This window comes from Parasteatoda tepidariorum, chromosome 11 (assembly GCF_982258835.1).
Source record: "Parasteatoda tepidariorum strain Cologne lab strain chromosome 11, Ptep-v5.0, whole genome shotgun sequence".
Classification (NCBI taxonomy): Eukaryota; Metazoa; Arthropoda; class Arachnida; order Araneae; family Theridiidae; genus Parasteatoda; species Parasteatoda tepidariorum.
The window spans coordinates 77,088,658-77,107,204 of NC_141765.1; the positions used below are offsets into that span (position 1 = coordinate 77,088,658).

At 26.9% G+C, this 18,547-nt stretch overlaps 1 protein-coding gene across 2 annotated transcripts in view; it reads left to right on the plus strand.

Annotated features, from left to right (window-relative positions):
• The window catches only part of LOC107454822 (xaa-Pro aminopeptidase 1), a 145,529-nt gene that overhangs the window by 109,484 nt on the left and 17,498 nt on the right, over nt 1-18,547 (plus strand). For both annotated transcript variants that reach the window (XM_087154615.1, XM_016072127.4), the window contains 7 exons: nt 1,332-1,481; nt 1,570-1,630; nt 8,358-8,427; nt 8,525-8,629; nt 11,190-11,261; nt 13,994-14,070; nt 14,147-14,245. In XM_087154615.1, coding sequence (XP_087010741.1) covers nt 1,332-1,481; nt 1,570-1,630; nt 8,358-8,427; nt 8,525-8,629; nt 11,190-11,261; nt 13,994-14,070; nt 14,147-14,245 — 634 coding nt within the window. The remainder of the gene's footprint in view (nt 1-1,331; nt 1,482-1,569; nt 1,631-8,357; nt 8,428-8,524; nt 8,630-11,189; nt 11,262-13,993; nt 14,071-14,146; nt 14,246-18,547) is intronic.

Consider the following 18,547-nt stretch of genomic DNA (forward strand, 5'->3'; position numbering starts at 1 on the left):
ACCAATAGCGTGATCCGGCGCATTTGTAGTTTAATCCCTCATAGAAATAATATGTGCATGCAACTGATAGTGATATCAGTATTTGTTAATTGTTTTTTTTCCCTTCAAGTTCTAGTCATTGGAATAGTGTACATCTGAATGCATAATCGAAATATAGTGAGTATCACAAGCAAAAATTCCTTACATTGACAAATAACATAAAAGTTATTAGAGGTAGTAAAAATGGAATAAGGAAACAAAAATTAGCTTCATGGTATAGCTGTAAAAAATCTTAAATTAATGATATCACAAATTATTATCATTATTATAGTAAATTATAATAATGATAATTTGTAAGTAAGTTAACTATATACTCGTGGTTTTTTAAAAAAAATCTTTTTTAACAACCAATTCATTTGTAAATCTGAATAGCTGCTACCTTTTAACTTCAGTCGCAGAGGCACAGTCTCCCGTGGGAACATTGTTTGGAGGTTTGACTATTCAGTGTGCCGAATAAAAGGACCACCCTGAATAACTTTTAAACTAATGATCAGATCTTCTCGTTCTAGGATTCAGTCTTAATGGCTCGAGGGGGTAACCTCAAATATGCTAATTAATTGGTCAGGAGACAAGTTCAGGCTCCCTAATGTTAATTTTACTTTTAGCCTACTTCGATATATTTCAAGAACTTTTTAAACGAATTGCAAAATCTTTGCAAACAATTATAACATTTGATTTTCCAAAGATCATTCCATGCAAAAAAATACTTTTTAGTAAATATTTACTATTTTTTTTTTACTTTTATTTAATAACAGTAATAAAACTTTTGAATTGAAAGGTACATAAATTTTTGCATAATTTTAAAGTATCTTAACTTTGCATGATAGTAATAGTTCCTGAGAAATCGAATTTTAAATATACGACCAATCAATTAGCATAGGTCAATAATATATCAATAATTGGTCACCCCCTCAAACAATTAAGTTTGAGTCCTAGAATGTGAAAATCTAATAATTAGATCAAAAGTTATTCAGGGTTGTCCTTTTTTTTGGCGCATTGTGCATGGTTCAGGTACATATCCTTACTTGCAAGATACTGTGTATCAAATTTTTTAGGAACTGATTAATTTTTTAAAAAAGAAATTTAATTAGCAGTTTTAGATTATAAAATTTTTATGGTAATGTATTCAGGGGTTATACAATTTTCTATTTTCAGTAAATACAGCAAAATATCTTCTAGAGTAAAGTTTAGTAGTTTCTTAATTGTTGATTTGTCTCTTTCATCAAATTTTAAGAATAATAAAATGAAAATACTGTGCCTTAATGTTTTATTTTGTCTTTCAATATCACTAGACAACAAGAAGATTATGTGGGTCCAAGTTTTGAAGTAATTTCAGCCTCAGGACCAAATGCTGCTCTTGTTCATTATCATCCAACTGAAGAGACTACAAAAATCATATCAATTGATGAATTTTATATGTGTGATTCTGGTGGTCAGTACATGTATGTAATTTTTTTTTCCTTTTTTATTTAATTATGCAATTTTTTTTTATTCCATTTGATTTTATTTGATTCCAAATTTTTTTGTTAGTGATGGCACAACAGATGTGGCCAGAACTTATTTTTTTGGAACCCCATCACAATATGAAAAGGTATGTAAAATTCCTCATTTGTTCAATTGTTAATCTAACTATATTATTCTAATTGATATATTGCGTTTTAACCGCTTCCCTTAGCAGTTATTTTTTTTTTTTAAAAATTCAGAAAATCAACATATTTTTTTATTCCATTAATAAATACAAGGAACAAAACATAATGCACAAGTTTTTAGTTGAAAATTTTATTTTTTAATGCATAAGAAACATTTAATTTGCCATCAGTTTACTATCCCAAGTTATCCGAGGCAAATGAAAAAAGTTAAATATTAGTCTTTGTAGAATAGTTCTTAAAACATGCAACACAAAGTGATACTTTTCAAAAGTCTGTGAAGGAATAAGCCATTATTTTGATTTTTTTTTTTACTCTTATTGCTATGTAAATTCAGCAACCATCGTATATACAATCACACAAAACATGTGTGCAGTCTCACAATCCAACAGCAAAACTCTCACATAAAACTTGGCAATCTTCCAATTAGCAGGTTATGTTTTTTCGCTTCCGACTTTGTACAATTGGGATAAAACAAAATGTACTGACAAATTCTGCTCTCGGATGATAATTTACTTGCAGTATATACGTACCCGAGTTAACTCGGATAATCAGGGATGCGGTTAATATACAGGGTTCCCAAGGTCCTTAAAAACTGCTTAACTTTTATTCTGGAAAATAAGGGCCCTTGAAAGTACTTAGTTTTGGTACAAGGTTCTTAAAAGTGCTTAATTTTTCAGCATCACTATAGTTGATAGGAGCAATTTCTAAACATTCTAAACGAAAAGAATAGAATGTGGACAAGGAGAATACTGCAGATGGAAGAGAAAGTGCTTTGGGGGGGGGGCAGTTCAAAAGTACTTAAGTAGGAGACTTTCAAAATTGACATAATTTAAGAAATTCAGTTCTACTGGTAATGCATCTGGTAATAGGAATAAAGTAAAACCCTAAGAAAAGAAGTATCAGAAAAAAAATTTTGAACTAGAATCCATAACAAAAACGATTTCCGAAAATCTTGGAAGAATTAAATAAATTTGTATAATATTTCAGTGTGTAATAAGTAACAGTAAATTTATAAAAAGCAGCAACGTTTTTCAAAATTCATGATTGTACTAAAAATTAAACAGCTTTGTAATAAACAGGGTTTGAAAATTCCCATCCCACCTAGGTTTTACTTCAAAAACCTGATATTTATTGAGTTTCTTCAAAATTATTTTAAATTTTTATTTCTGAGTACTAAATAATGCATGATTTACTCCTAACAAAAAAGTTAAATATTTGATAATTATTTATAACTTGTTTTGCTGTGATGTAAATTTTTTTTTTAAGTTTTAGATTGTTACGTTATTGTTTATAACATTATTGATTGTTACGTTATTGCAGGTAACACTGCAACTTAATATACTGTTTCTTTTTTTAATTATTATTTATTCTTTTAAAGCTTCTATTCAACTTTTGATTGCTTTAAAATTAGTAAATGTTTTTCGTCAAATTGTTTAGCATTATCAGGGATGAGATTTTTCCGCTTTTTAGCGGATTTCCGCCTTTTTTGCTTTTGTCTCCTGAATTTCAGCCTTTTTATCAAAAACTCCGATTATCTAAGTTTTTTTCTTCTTTTTTTTCATATAAATGTTCCCCTTTTTCTGAAAATTCAACCGTTAAAATGAAATAATTATATTTCTTTTCAATTTTCAAAAATAAACAGAAAATTCAAACTACGTAGCTTCCGCATTTTTAATAATTTTAGCTATTTTCTCCACTTCTACGAGCAAAAAATAAGATTTTCCTCATTTTTACCAGATATCTCATATTTTCGTAAGTCAGACGTCACTGCATTTTAATATCAAACATCGATTTTCTTATTCACCTGATTTAAAAGTTGTGCATTTCGATTCTTATTCATGCAATTTCAAAAGCGTACATTGCTTATTTACGAGGTTTAAAAATCCAACATCGCTGTTTGTATTTAAGCGTTTTTAAATTTCTATGTAGTGATTCGTATTCACGTGAGTTTAAAATCCAATGTCGTGATTCCTTTATGCGGTTGTAATATCAAACATCACTTTTCGTATTTACACGTGATTTAAAAATTAGGCTTTGGGTGCGTATTCAGTTAATTAAAAATTATGCATCGTGATTCGTATTTACGCGATCTAAAAATTAGGCAACATGATTTATATTTTCACATTTTTGAAATCCAATATTGAGTTTCGTAGTCACGTGATTTCAAAATCAAAGATCGCAATTTGTATTCTCGCGATTTCAAAATCCTTTATCACAATTATTCTAAGAAGTAAGTTTTTTTCTTGAATTAGTTACTATATAGGTGGCAGTTGTTCTATTGACGATTTTTGGTATATATATATATAACATAAAAAGATTAAATGAAGCTTTTTATGTTACATATATATATATATATATAGGCATTACAACATCAGCCAAACTGGATGAGAATATGTTGCTGATTATTTTTGCTATAAATCACGTATTAGTAATTTTTAATAAAAAAAAAATGAAATGTTAATGTATGTTCTCAATAGATTAGTGTGCTAAACTAGGCAGTAATAATTGACTCCCTTGTGACTCAAGAAAAATATAATTTCCAGCTTTATTTTTTCAATTTGTAATTTTACTTTTTACAAAATCTTAAGGGTCGATATAACTATACCTATATTAATAAATTAGTACACAATTTTATATCAACACATAATTATTTATTATCTTGAATCGTCTGAAATTTATTATTAAACGATTGATTTGCTCTTTTTTTTTTTTTACTTTCTTCAAACAATATATGGTTTTCTTTTAATTTCTGTCTAGCTTGTCTCATACTAAGTTTTTTCTGTTCCCTTCTCTTTTGCATTTGAACATTTGATTGCTTTCTTTTTTAACATTTTGGTTTTGCCATTTTTTTTTCTAAAATTTGAAGAGAAAAAAAATGTTAAACATCACAGAAATTATTTAGAAAAACTGCCAATATTTACTTCTCCGATAAGAAAAAGTTAAACTTAATTGATTTTCTCTAAAAATACAAGCAAATTAACACATTTGTTGCATTTAAAAAAATATCAATTAAAAGAAAATAGTTTTTTAATTATTAAATATGTATTATGATTATCTAACACATTGTCTCTTCCATTGACTGTGTCTTCACCTCCGTGGACGTCCACGGAGGAGACAAAAACTAGTTCTTGAATTTTACTGATTTTTAATTTTGAAGTTACAAAAATGGGGCAGTTCTTTTTATTAAATATACTATTTTTGCAATCTAAAATTCATCTATCAAAAATAAAATAATTTTCTCTTACCTTCTTTATGATGTCCACGGAGTATACGGTGATAACTTTGCCAAACCCCAGTTGAACACAACAATCCAAAACTGACACCAAAGAGAACAAAAACAACTGATAGTTAACATTAGAAAATGGAATGGTTACCTTTCCCAGCAGCTGTCTTATAGGGATTTCGCATATGCTGCCCTTTATTGCATATTTACCGAACTATATTAATTGTCCACGGAGGGAGACTTCATTTTTGATGGATAAAGTTTATTAGTCATTTATTTTATAAAAATAAATTTTTTTAAAAAAAATATTAAATAAAAAGTTACGATAAACATTTAACTAGGTAAAACTACAAAAATCATTAAAATAACATTTAAATTGTTTAAGAGCCATTAAAAATTATTTTGTGTCACAGACGTAGGGACGTCCACGGAGGGGATTTTGAAGTTATGCTTATTAAAAAATAAGAATGAAATATTAAATACATTTAGCAGAAATGCATATGATTTGTTAGTTAGAACTTTACGAAAAATGATGAAGAAAAATATAAAGAAATCTGCGGTATTTCCTAATATTTATTACTAAGGGACTTTAAAAATCACCTTTTTCTGAGAATGACCCAAACACAATTGTATTTTTATTCTATAAAAATTTTATAAAGGTATTTATTGCAATGAATTTTAAAAATATATATATTAAGTTAAGCCTAATGAAGAAAAAGTGGAATGATTCAAGGTTCTTAGATATTAGTTGACCCGTTTTTACTTGAAATAGGACTTAATTTAACATGACATAGTTAAGAAAACTACTCTCATACATAACTCTAATTCAACTTCTTAGTATAAATTTTTTTTTATATATCCTTATAAATGAAACATTTTGTTAATAGCGAAAAAGAATTTTTTTGGTGTAACTGAATATTTACCAAGATTGGTTCACAGCTGAATTTTTATGCATGTTTAGTAATGAAATATAAAAACTTTTAATAATTTTTTCAATATTTTTCCAAAATTTCTTTTTTTAATATATGAAAAAAATTGCACATTTTAATTTCTGCACCTAATTTTACAATTCAATTTCAAAAAAATTATTAAAAAGGGAATACAGATAAGTTTCATAGATGTTGTTAATCCTTAACAATCTGAAAATGTTTTAGAAAAAACCTGACCTGGGTTTGCAGAAATTGTCTGGTTCCTTATTTGGCGAGCCCTGAAACAATTATTAAAACAATTTTATCAGTAAAATTGTTTTTTATTATTGATTTTTTTTAAGAAAGTTAAATAATTAGCTCTGTCACTGGTGGTATATATTTATTCGATGATAAACAATCATACTATTTTTAAGGTCCTTAATTTTTTTTAAAAAGTCCTTAATTTTTTCAAAAAAAGTCCTTAAAAGTGCTTAATTTTTGCTTAGTTGAAAAGAGTGGGAACCCTGATACATAAGGAAATTTTAATTTTGTTGAACAAAATAAAGTTCTTCAAAAATAAAACGACCCTAGGACTTAAGATATTAAACTATCACTAACACATGAATGTGCAAGTTGCCTTTTTCTTGATATTTTTGATGAAATCATTTTAAAAATTCTTTTGAAATCTTTCTGATTTTTTTTTAGTTGAAACATCTCGGAAATTTAGGAACATAATGCAAAATGTAATGATAAAGATGAAAGAGATTCTTAAAAAAAATATTTTGCCCTTAACCGCTTTCCTGATTATCCCGAGTTACCCTGGGTATGTATATATTGCAAAAATATATTAACCCGAGATAACTCAGGCGAGTGGAATTTGTCAGTATGTTTTGTTTTATCACGTTTTTACTCAGCCAAAAGCAAAAAATAACTATAATCTGCTGTCATTGGAAATTTGCCAAGTTTTGTTTGCGAGTTTTGCTGTTCGATTGTGGGACTGCACACGTGTTTTGTGCTATTTTATAATCAATGGTTGCTGAATTTACATAGAAAAAAGCGTAAAATAATGACGTATCACTTCACTGGTACTTCACTTTTTGTTGTCCCTTGTTTTAAAAACCATCATACAAAGACTAATATGCAAGTAACTTTATTTCTTTTTCCTTTGATTAATAAGTATACTGGATAGTAAACTGATGGTAAATTAAATGATTTTTATTCATAAAAAATAATTTCAACTTAAAACTTGTGTATTAGATTTCGTTTTAGTTCCTCATATTTATCAATGAAATAAAAAAATTGGTTGTTTTTTTTTACATTTTTTTTCTTCAAAAAAATTGGTAAGGGAAGCAGTTAATTTTGTTTTATCAGGATGTTATACTACCATGATAACTTGAAAGTATAGGGAAATTGACCTGAAATTGAGGGAATTCTGTATTTTTTATAATAAACATGAAAAAGTCGGGGAGTTTGTTATAGCGAACAACTAGGATGCCATATCTTTTTTTTTTATTAATTTTAAATGTCATTTTTCTTGTATCATTCAAGGGTGCTATTCTTCCAACAACAGCATTAATTTCCATCTTGTAAAAAAAACAACAGTGTTTTTGATTTTACACATTTGTAAGAGGTTTAAATAAAAAACTTCTAGCTTTTGAAAGTTAATTCTCTATAAATAATAAGGAATGCCTTTATAAGCCTTTGTACATTTGATTTTTTAAAAAAAAAGTAAAATATAAATTACCTGTATTGTCCTGGAACACGATGCCTCATAACTTGAGTAAAAAATTGCGGGACTGGTGTCTTTATCGACTTAAAAAAAGATAAAAACAAAACATGATTTTAAAAAAATATCAATCAGTTATTTCTCATAGAATACTCATCAAAACAATAAATGCAATTTAACATAAAAAATCAACTTTTACAACCATTTTTTGAACCAACAACACCACAAGCTTCAACATTTTCATCAATTGGTGCATAAACATAAAATGTGCTGTTTGCAGCGTTTTAACCAACCTGTAACAAATTCTCATTTTCTCTCTCATCATTAGAACCAAGACATACTATATTTCTTTTCCAAGCAACCACCAAATTTTGGTGTTTTTTTGCTGGCAGAATTTCAGAATGAAAAACAAGAAAATTCACTTGTTTTAAAAAATGATCTAAACAGTTATTTTAAACTTAAGAATAGCATTTGTGAATAGACCAATAAAACAAGAGGATCAAGGTTCGACTGTAAGTTTTTTGAGCATTCAAACTTCTGAATGAACTAAAAATATGGACATTTTGAACTAAATAGTCAATCAAAACCTAATGAAATATTATCATTATATTATTTATATGGATTTTTTACTGTAGATAGTATAGTTAGTGAGGATAGAATTTTTGATATTGCTTTAAATAATAACAATAAAGGAAATATTTAATAATTTTTCGTATTTTAACTTATATGCTAATATAATTTTATTCCCTGTTGTAGCCCTTTTTTCATGTATTTGTTTTTATATTTCGAATTTAACATAATTGAACTTACAGGAATGCTTCACTAGGGTATTAAAAGGACACATTGCTATATCTTCTGCAGTTTTTCCTAAACATATCAAAGGTATAGTTTATGCTCATTATAGTTAGAATATAAATATTATATAAAAAATTTTAGTGAAATGAACATTTTACCTTTATTGAATATCTATTTTTTAAAGGTCAAATGCTTGATACATTAGCTAGAAAATCATTATGGGAAGTAGGACTAAATTATATGCACAAAACTGGACATGGTGTCGGAGCATACCTCACAGTTCATGAAGGTTTGTTTAATATTTTATAATAGTCTTTTGAAATGTGTTATTTGTTGTAAAATATAAAAATCAAGTTGGTTAACATAATCAGTATCAAAATAAGTATAGTGCAACCTCTTGGTAGTGACCTTTCTCTGTTCTATAGTAAAATGGTCATTACTGGAGGTTGGTCATTCTTAGGCGATACCTCCATTGACCAAAATGTTATCGAAAGTATGCGATTTATTGCAAACAATTTTAATTTTTGTTACAGTAATTTTCTTGCTGTGGAAATGTCACTTGTGTTGCCCTCATGACAACTGAATCAAAAATATATAAATAAAATTTAGCAGCTATAAAAATGATCCCTACTGATATAATAATGTGTAAAAACAAATTTACCACTTATAAATGACAAAACTATTTTAAATAATTACACAATTATTTTTTTTTATTAAAGTTTGCATTTAAATTTATATCATAAAGATTAGTTAACTTGAAAATATGTGAAGAGGTTTGTTTTCTTGAGATGCTTAGTTTTTTCTAAAATAACTTTTTTTCTAAATTTCAACTTAAAAAATGAATGATTAAGAGCATCGTCCTTAGTGCACTCTGATTGCAACATGATATTGTAGACCTTTTTCAGCGATCATCAGAAAGAGCTCTGTAAATAAGAGCCTTGCTAAAATATTCTGAATATATTTTAATTTACTTATTTGTTTTGTTATTATTTTTTGTTTTGATATTTTTTTGTGTTTCCTTATTTGACCTTTTCCACATTTGGTGCAGAGATTTGCCCGGATTTGATGGTCTCTCCTAAAGGTTTTCTTCAACACACACACTTTTATATATATATATATATATATATATATATATATATATATATATATATATATATATATATAAAATGACTTATAACATTACTGAATCTATTGCAAAACTTATTCCTTTGCAGTATATAGTTTATGCTTTTGAGTGATGAATGAATTGATGTGTTTTAATGATGCTTTTGAAATTAAATTCAATGGCCATGGGCAGAGGAACGTACTTTTAACTGTATGAATTGCAGTTGACAATCAATGAGGAGAATAAATTTCCTTTCGGGTCTCTCCAAAATAGAGCTTTTCCATAAACCATCCTTTCTGGATCACTTTTGCCTTTCTACATGATTTCGGATTCATGATATTCTTCCTTCAACCTCGATCTTTCAAACTTATAATCTTGTTTGAACACAGTAGTTTTGTTAGTTGTAGTGCCTTGGTTCAGATTACTGACATTTGCAAATTTTGCTATTATATTAGATTTGTCTAATTTTTACAATGGGTTCAGGAATTTGAATTATGGAGTAAATCGACTCAAACAATTCTGGTCTTGAGGCTTACTTCTTCTTGGGCACTACAGCCTATGACAGGCCAAGGCCTTCCCAATAAGTTTTTGCCATCTTGATCTATTCTGTGCCATGGCCTTCCAGTTAGTTATTCCTATTATCTTTAGGTCCTTCTCAACTGCTTCCAGCCACCTAGTCAGTGGACGATCTCTTTTTCTTGTACCTTCTGGCTTAAAAAAAGTTATTTTTTTTGCGGGGATTTGGTTTTCAGATCTATAAAAAGTCTCAGCTATCAAATGTGATTGGCATCGAGGCTTACTAAAAGCTGAAAACTATACTTCAATATTTTTGGTTATTATGTATTTAATATTTTGGTGATGATTTATTCATTTATATTTATTGCTTCCCTCTTAATTTTTCAAAGAAAATTATGCAAATCCATCTGATTTAAAGACACAACCATTTTTTTTTATTTTTTAAATTTTATTTGAATTATTTTTAGCTGTTAAATCACTTAACTTATAATTACAATATTTTAAATTATTATTAAGAGAGATGTTGCAATGGCTATTGTTCCATATAGTACAGCTTTATGCAATGTTAACTAAATTATATTTATTATTATATTTGTAAGATTTATTTTAGTGATTTTTTGCTGTTTAATATATGAAACTTTTAATTTGTTTGAAAAAGATGAGTTGCACTAGCAATTGTTCTATATTATACAATTTTAGGAAGAAAGTTTTTGAAATCCATTTAGTTCATTTAAAGAGAAATTATGTTTATTCATATATTGTATATTATTTTGAATTATATTCATATATAGAATTATTTTGAATTAATTTTAACTATTTCTCATTTGTAATTGTGTGTTTGAAACAGATTTCTTTTGTCTACAAGCTTTTAGTATGACAACATTGTTTTAAGAATGTGTTACAACTTAAAATTGCAGTAAATAGCTGAATTAAAAGTTAACTTTTTCCTAACATCTGTAATGCTATTCAGTTGTAATTAGTTTAGCATATAAAATTATCAATGCTCTTATATACTTTGCATTTTTACTAATAATTATGCATAAGAGATTTGAACTTTTTCCTCTAACATGTATGTTTCTTGTTCCGATATTTGTGCTATTACATTTTATATCGTATTTTAAATCCCTAAAAATTACCACTTTGCTTCATATGATAGTATAATGATTGATATTTTGCACATAATTGTCATTTTGAATACCAAAATTGATAGTCATTTTTCTGTACCTAGGACCAACTGAAATTGATTGGAAAACTAATCCAGATGATCCTGGTTTGCAAGAAGGAATGATATTATCAAATGGTAACTGTTTTTAATTACTTAAGCACCATTCTCATTGCATGTGGTTCATTCACGCACTTCCTACCATTGTTAAAAAAATTGAGAACCTGATTGGTGAGTATTTTGCAAGAAATTTTTTTTTCACCAATCAGGCTCTCATACTCACTTGATGGTAGAGATTGAAAGTACTTGAACCGCATACAGTGCCTTTGAACCTTTTTTTGGTATGCTAAAAAAGCGGAAGACTTTTGGGGGAGGAAATTGTGCAATTGAAAATTCTCTTCCATCAAGAAATTTGCTCAATTCAAAGTTTTAAAGTAGAGTACCAAGTATCTCATATACCTGGATAACTGAAGGTTAGATTAAGTATCAATAGGGGATAAAATGGCAGCATTTTTTTCATCTCTGATAAAAAGTAACTGAAATTAAATATGCACAAGTTACTTTTTCTCAGCTACTGATCACTCACTGGTGAATACAAAATATAAAAAGAATAACATCACATATATTTACCCACCTTAGAAAAGGTTCTGTATTTTAAAACTTTCTTACAGCTGAAGTGAATTGAGATAGATTCCTTAATATAACAGTTACTATTTGAGAGATCTTACTTAATCTTTGCTTAAATAGGATTAAAAGAAGGTAGCAATTGTTTTAATGACTCATTCAAAACATAAGGAACACTGTATTGTTTAGAGGATATTTGTCAAATAATCCACAGTTCAAGTAAATGTATTATTAAGGATGTCTTGGAGTCACAAATACTTCAATGAAACCCTGGGACTGACATAACGAAGTATTTTTCTTTCCCTCAAGTAGTACAGTTAAGTCGTCAACAGTGACAACACTCCCATTTCACACACTTTCTACACTGTTTGGGTGGTCTGAAGATAGTGAACATACCTTACATTAGAAAAGGGCTAGCAAAGGGGGAATTCTCAAGTGTTAGTTTAAAGAAATTAAATATTTCTTTAATATTTTTTTTAGTTTATTAAAGTTTTGATAACTGTATATGTTTTTTTTTTTTTTTTTTGTAAGAGTTGAGAGCCTAAAGGGGGGCTGCATGTTAGATAAATAAATGCTAAAAGGGTTTTTCTATTTTCATTGAGTGTAAAATGAATATAAAAAGTATATAGTTTGGATCTTTGTTCATCTTATTTAAGAGGACAATCTCATGCATTGAACTCACGTCAGTAACGTCATGGTTTGCGGGGTTCGCCCAGTTTCTTTTCATTTGCTGTTTGTCATTTACATGGATCATGACATCATCCCTTATCTGTTAAACAAGATTATTTAAGCTTCTGTTGCAGTAGATTATTTTATATTCTTACTTTTCGTTGCTCATTTGTCACTCTGTTTGTGGGAGTATGTTATATTTGTCTATCAGTTCAATATGCTTTTCAAATAAATCAAAATCGTTTACTATAGAAACTTTAGCTTTTGTTTGTCTTGTTAACGTACAGATACAATAATATTCTTGTGACAATCTTGGCTGTCAAAATTCAGAGTATGCATATCGTAATAATATCTTATTAAAAAATTCCAGAGTTAGAATGATACTTAACAAGTGGAAGTGAGGAATTAGAGCTTTGGGATTTATTTAAATAATTCCTACTTGTATTTATAATACATTCTTTTTATTTTGTATTGCATTTTTTTCCCAGCTATGTTAAGTATGGTAAAAGGTAAATTTATATGTTCAAAAATGTAATGTACTACTCAATACAAAAATTATTTGCCCTAATCTGCTTCAAAATTGTTGCGCTGATGTTCCATTCCTGCTTATAGCTTTAATTAATGTGATTGTTTAATAATTTGAAATATACTAGCAAAATACAAGTTACAGAAAAATACTTTTTGTTGAAATTACTGATTATACAATTATATATATATTTTTTTTAAATTTTTCTCTTCAAAAGTATAAGTACATTAACAATGAAAACATAGATATTGTTTTTATATATTTAAAACAAAGTGAAAACACATTGCATTTATATTTTTAACTATGAAAAATTAATTTAATTTTGAATCCGTACAATGTTTATTAGAAATTTAGATAATCATAATTATTATAGTTAGATCATCATATTAGATATTTAGATCTTTCAAAATCACTATAATTGTTAGAGCATAGGTTTTTTTCTGAAAGTCTATTAACACAAATAACAAGAAGATTTTGTAAAACATGAGAATGTCTTTTTTTTTCTCTTAAAGATATTTTGGAAAAAATTCTGACATGTTTTGTATTGAAGAATATAACTACATAGTTTTAGAAATAATATAGATGATTTTAGTTTCAAAGAAATGCTCTTAATGTATGAAATTCATAGAAAATCCCAAAATTTTTTAGTGCAAAAATTTATGTTTTCTTTTACCCCTTAACAGTATTATTCAATTTAAATGTTTTTTCAAGTGTTTGAGTATAAATTTAAAAAAAGAAATAAACTTAAAGATTTAGTTTTCTGATTAACCCCTATATATAGTGTTATTACATACTGTGGGGCTTTTTTTTTTTTTTTTTTTTTTTTTTTTTTTTTTTTTTTTTTTAACGAAAGTACAATCTATCTTATTTATGTCAGTTCTTTGCCATAGATTAAAAGATGATAGAAACTTCTCTCACAATTTTTTAATGAAAAAAAATTCTTTTCTGAGACTATTTTAAATAAAAAGTTTTCAGATCCAACTTATTTACTATCATTGCAAGTTAAAATGCTCATAAATGCTTTCTGTTTTGAATATTTGTATTATTTTAGAACCAGGTTATTATGAAAGTGGACGATTCGGCATTAAAATTGAAAATTTAATTCTTGTGAAAAAAGCTGATACTAAGGTACATACAGTTTTCTAAATCTAGTAAAAATTATACTGTATTACTCCAACCTTATTTTACTTTTTTTTTTTTCTAGTACAACTTTCAGGACTGTGGTTTTTTGACATTTGAGCCACTTACCTTGATTCCTTTTCAAACAAAGTTATTGGATACATCTCTTTTAACAGTTGAAGAGGTAAGCTCGGTTAATTTTAAAAAATGAGCCCTTTTTATTATTATTTTTCTTTTTTGTTAATTGTAAGAATATGCTATCAGTATAGAAGAAACGTTGAGGCTGAATATTTACCTTGATAATCCATTGTTGCATTACCATTAACAAAATTCCTTCAAAGTTTGTATAAAAGATATTTTAATGATATGGACTGTAAGTTAATCCTGGTAGTTTTCCTTGTTCAAATTAAGAAACTGTTTAAACTCCCCTGGTCTAGTATTTTGCTTCCTTTTATAAATTATGGCAAGAAAAATTATTGAAGCATGAACTGTATTTTAACATAATTAAAAGCTATAAATATAATAAAACTCTTCATGGAATTTTTTTTAATTGTAATGATATTAGCAAAAATTTAGGAAGAAGGAAATTATTTTGGATTCTGAATTTTTTAAAGAATAGAAAATTGGCAGTTTTTCATTGCTTTAAAAATTTTATAATAGGGAATAAATTTTAAATAATAAGGGAATTGTGCACAACTGAAACAATTCAACTAATTTTTCTAAAACTGATCTTGTTATTAAGCAACTTCAAAAGAATTTTCTAATAACACTCATAGACAAAACTAATGCACATGACTTATGCAGTCATGTGTAAAAAAATTTAATACGAACTTTTAAATAAGAAACTAATAAAAAGTAAAAATTTCAAGCTTAGCAATTTAAGTAAAGCTCACTTGAATTAGAAATATCGCTTGAATTGGAGATAAATTCAGACAAGGAAAGTCTTTTTTTTAATTGTAAATGAAATGACACAAATATTGAATGTAATTTTAGAAGGGGCTGTATCATCTTTTGTATGAAAGAGCTTGACTCCCCCTGATTTCCATACATAATTATCGGTCCAAAATTTATATCTAATTTAAAGAAATCACTGGTAGGTCTAATACTTAACTATACTGGGCACTCAAAATATTTAAATAAAATTATTGACAATATTATTAAAGAATATTTTTCATGAATTATCTCCAATAATCAACCTATATTAGATTTTATTAATTAAACCAAAATTAAATCTATTACAACCTTTAATTTTCAACATCTTTTAATAGTATTCCACTTTCAAAACTAAAAGATGTCTTTTGAGTTATTACTGTAGTTTTAAAATATCTTTAATTGTGATTTTGATTATTGGGAAATTCTAATTAATATATGTCTTTGTAATAATTATTTTTACTATGTAAAACATTTTTTGGATTACATAGATGGAATACGACAAGGATCTAATTTTTAATCACTTTGAATTAGATTAAAAGTGATTATTTTTTTCATTATTAAAGTAAGTTAGCACTTTTCTGTCTAACTTACTTTTAAACTATTATGGAAAATTTTTACTCTAAATATCAAATATGTTTTTAGATATATTGATTATTTAATGAACTTTGAATTTTCGAAAATAATTTTGATAGAATTTTCAAACTTAATTAGCTTTGTTTAGTAATGCTTACCTCTAGGAATTAATATTGCTTCATAATCATGGCAGTAATATTAATTTTAAATTTTTGGTTTTAAATAGTAAAAACAAAGAAAATATCTGCATTGTTGACAGATAATAAAAGGAATTATAAGTTTATTATAAAAAATTAGATTGAATTCTAATGTTTCAAAAAACATTATTTAGTTGCTATTTTTATTTAAATAAATAGAATTAAAAGAATTTTCAGTAATATTTATTTATCCAAAAAAAAGACTTACTTCTCCTAAATTTAATTGAAAACAATTGATATCCAACTAATATAAATAAATTCTGTACAAAATCATTAAGTTAATTATGTGTTAAAATGAATTAATGAATATATGTACATAAAAATCTATTTGTTGTTTAGATTGATATTTTTTTCCATGTGCAAATCCAATTTCATTTGGCTTAAAAAATTTCATAACTAACCAACAACCTTCTCCTATAGTCATTTAATATTTTTCAATAAATATAAATAATTTCTCTAAAAACCATCAAATTAAAATGATGTATTAGAAATTTAACCTTTTATTTATTATACAATTTGAATTATCTAGTACAATGTATTATTACCTTGTGCAAATCCAGTTTTTTAACCAATTCATGGTAACAGATAAATCAAATGTGGTTCTCTACTTTAGTAAGAACACACCATTAAAATATATCCCATTAACCATTCTCCATGATTTAATTTCATATTTTGTACTCTAGCATCTTTGTTATAAAAATATTCTTTAATCATTTTTGCTTGATATTGTTTTATTTTCGAATAAGTTTCTTTCTTTCTTCTTTTTTTGTGCTCCTAATTCTATTGTATTGACATATTTTCCTTTAGTTTAATTAATAGAACATTAAAAATCACTATTTTTGTGGATATAATTGTTTGAGCTAATGACAAGATTATATCTTTTCATTGTTTTATTTCTAAACTTAAAATATAATCTTCTAATTATTTTTCTTTTAAAATGTTTTCCTTTTTTTATTTATTTCCTTCTTTTCGCTGTATTTTCATCTTATATATATTTCTATTAACACAAAGCAAAAGTCCCTTATAACAAGAAGTCAATATGGCAGATGGAATTGTTATTACAGGGAGCTTCTTATTATTTGCAAATGCACATAATTAATATAAAAATAGCAATGATTAGGATCAGTTGGATATTTAGTGAAATGTATTTTATTGATGCTAGAAATAACTAAAGCTGTTCCATTTTACTTTAACTTCCATCTTGCTCTTTTTCATATATTGTTTAATTCAAAAATATAGTAAATTGTATTTCCCTTTGAAAAAAAATGCTACAACAAGGAAAGGTTAGTAATTTTTTACTCGTTAAAAAGCATTCAATTTTTGTATCTTTATTATTAGCATTTTGACAAGGATTTAGAAGCTTGAAATATGCCATACTTGTTATGTTAAGCCCTTTACTGTGTATTGATTTTATCCTTAGTTTGTTCTTTTAATTTTCCAAAAATGTAAATTATGAGTAGTTATTATTGAACACCTCATATTTTTATTTTTTTATTTTAACCAACATCTGTAATACAGAAATTTTTAACCCTTTCAGTGTTAATCCCATCATTTCCCAAACTTTAAATTCCCGGCTTCCTTCTGTTTATAACCTGTTTTTCTTATTTTATTCACTGTTTAAGTTGTATGTAGCAGAGAAATTCTTAATTTCACATAAGGTTAAACTGTTAACATTATGCAGTATATTTCTCTTATAATGACTTCTACATAAAGTCCTGTTGGCTATTCCATTGAAGTACTGTTTTATCAACACCTTTTAGAATGCTATATAGCTGCCAAAATTGAGTCATTCAGCAAAAGTTTCAAAGACATTATTTAAACCATTATTTTCTTCATATTAAATCATAGAAACATTTTGAATTTCCTTTGAACTAAGGAAGAGTGGTTATTATAATCTGTGGTTAAAAAGTTGGCGAATATAAATTACTCCATATTGATACACAAAAGGGTCTATTGCACCTATATGCAGAAATGCATTCACAATCTGTGTAAATCCAAACGTGCCAACCCTCCGGCTTTTGACCGGAGATTCCAGTATTTTACAAGTTATTTTCTCCTCTGGGGTTTTCTCGAAAATCTCCGGTTTTTTCACTTATTTTAACGCTGAACGCAGTTTTCATCACTTTCAGTCTCAATGCGTCAAAGATCAGAGTGGCCTGAGTTATGACGTTTCTCGAATCTCTTGGCCTATCAAGAGAGTGGTTTCTCCTTTCCTTTCTGGATCTGCAGGCGCTGAGTTGGACTTCTCTTTGTAAATACTGCTTTACGATTGGCTTCTTTCGGAAGCAAGAATGTTCGCTTTATGCGATGAAAAATTATTTTCGGATCGTTTTCGTTGTACAGTGAAGTGAGGTAAATATCATCATCATCGAATCTGAGTTTGTTTTTATGCGTTTTTCTGTCTTGTTAGTTTTTTTTTGTTGAAATATATAATGGCGGCAAAAAAAGTTAACAAGAAATACTTCAACCAAGCTTATTCGGAAGAATTTCTTGGAATTATTGCTTCTGAAAGAGGATTGAATTGTGCCTTCTGCACATTTTAATTTCTTAAAAATTTTAATCATCTATCTAAAATATTTTTTATTAAAAATGAAATTTTTAATTTTCCATTTAAAGAAAGGTATTGATTTTGTTACCCAAACTTTTATTTATTATATTTTTTAAAAATAACAGATAGTTTAGCCTATTTATTTATTTATTTTTTAATAAAAGATCACTAGCTTGAATCAATTTGTGAATTAGCTAAATAAATTTACTTACTGTTGCTATTCAGTATTATAGAT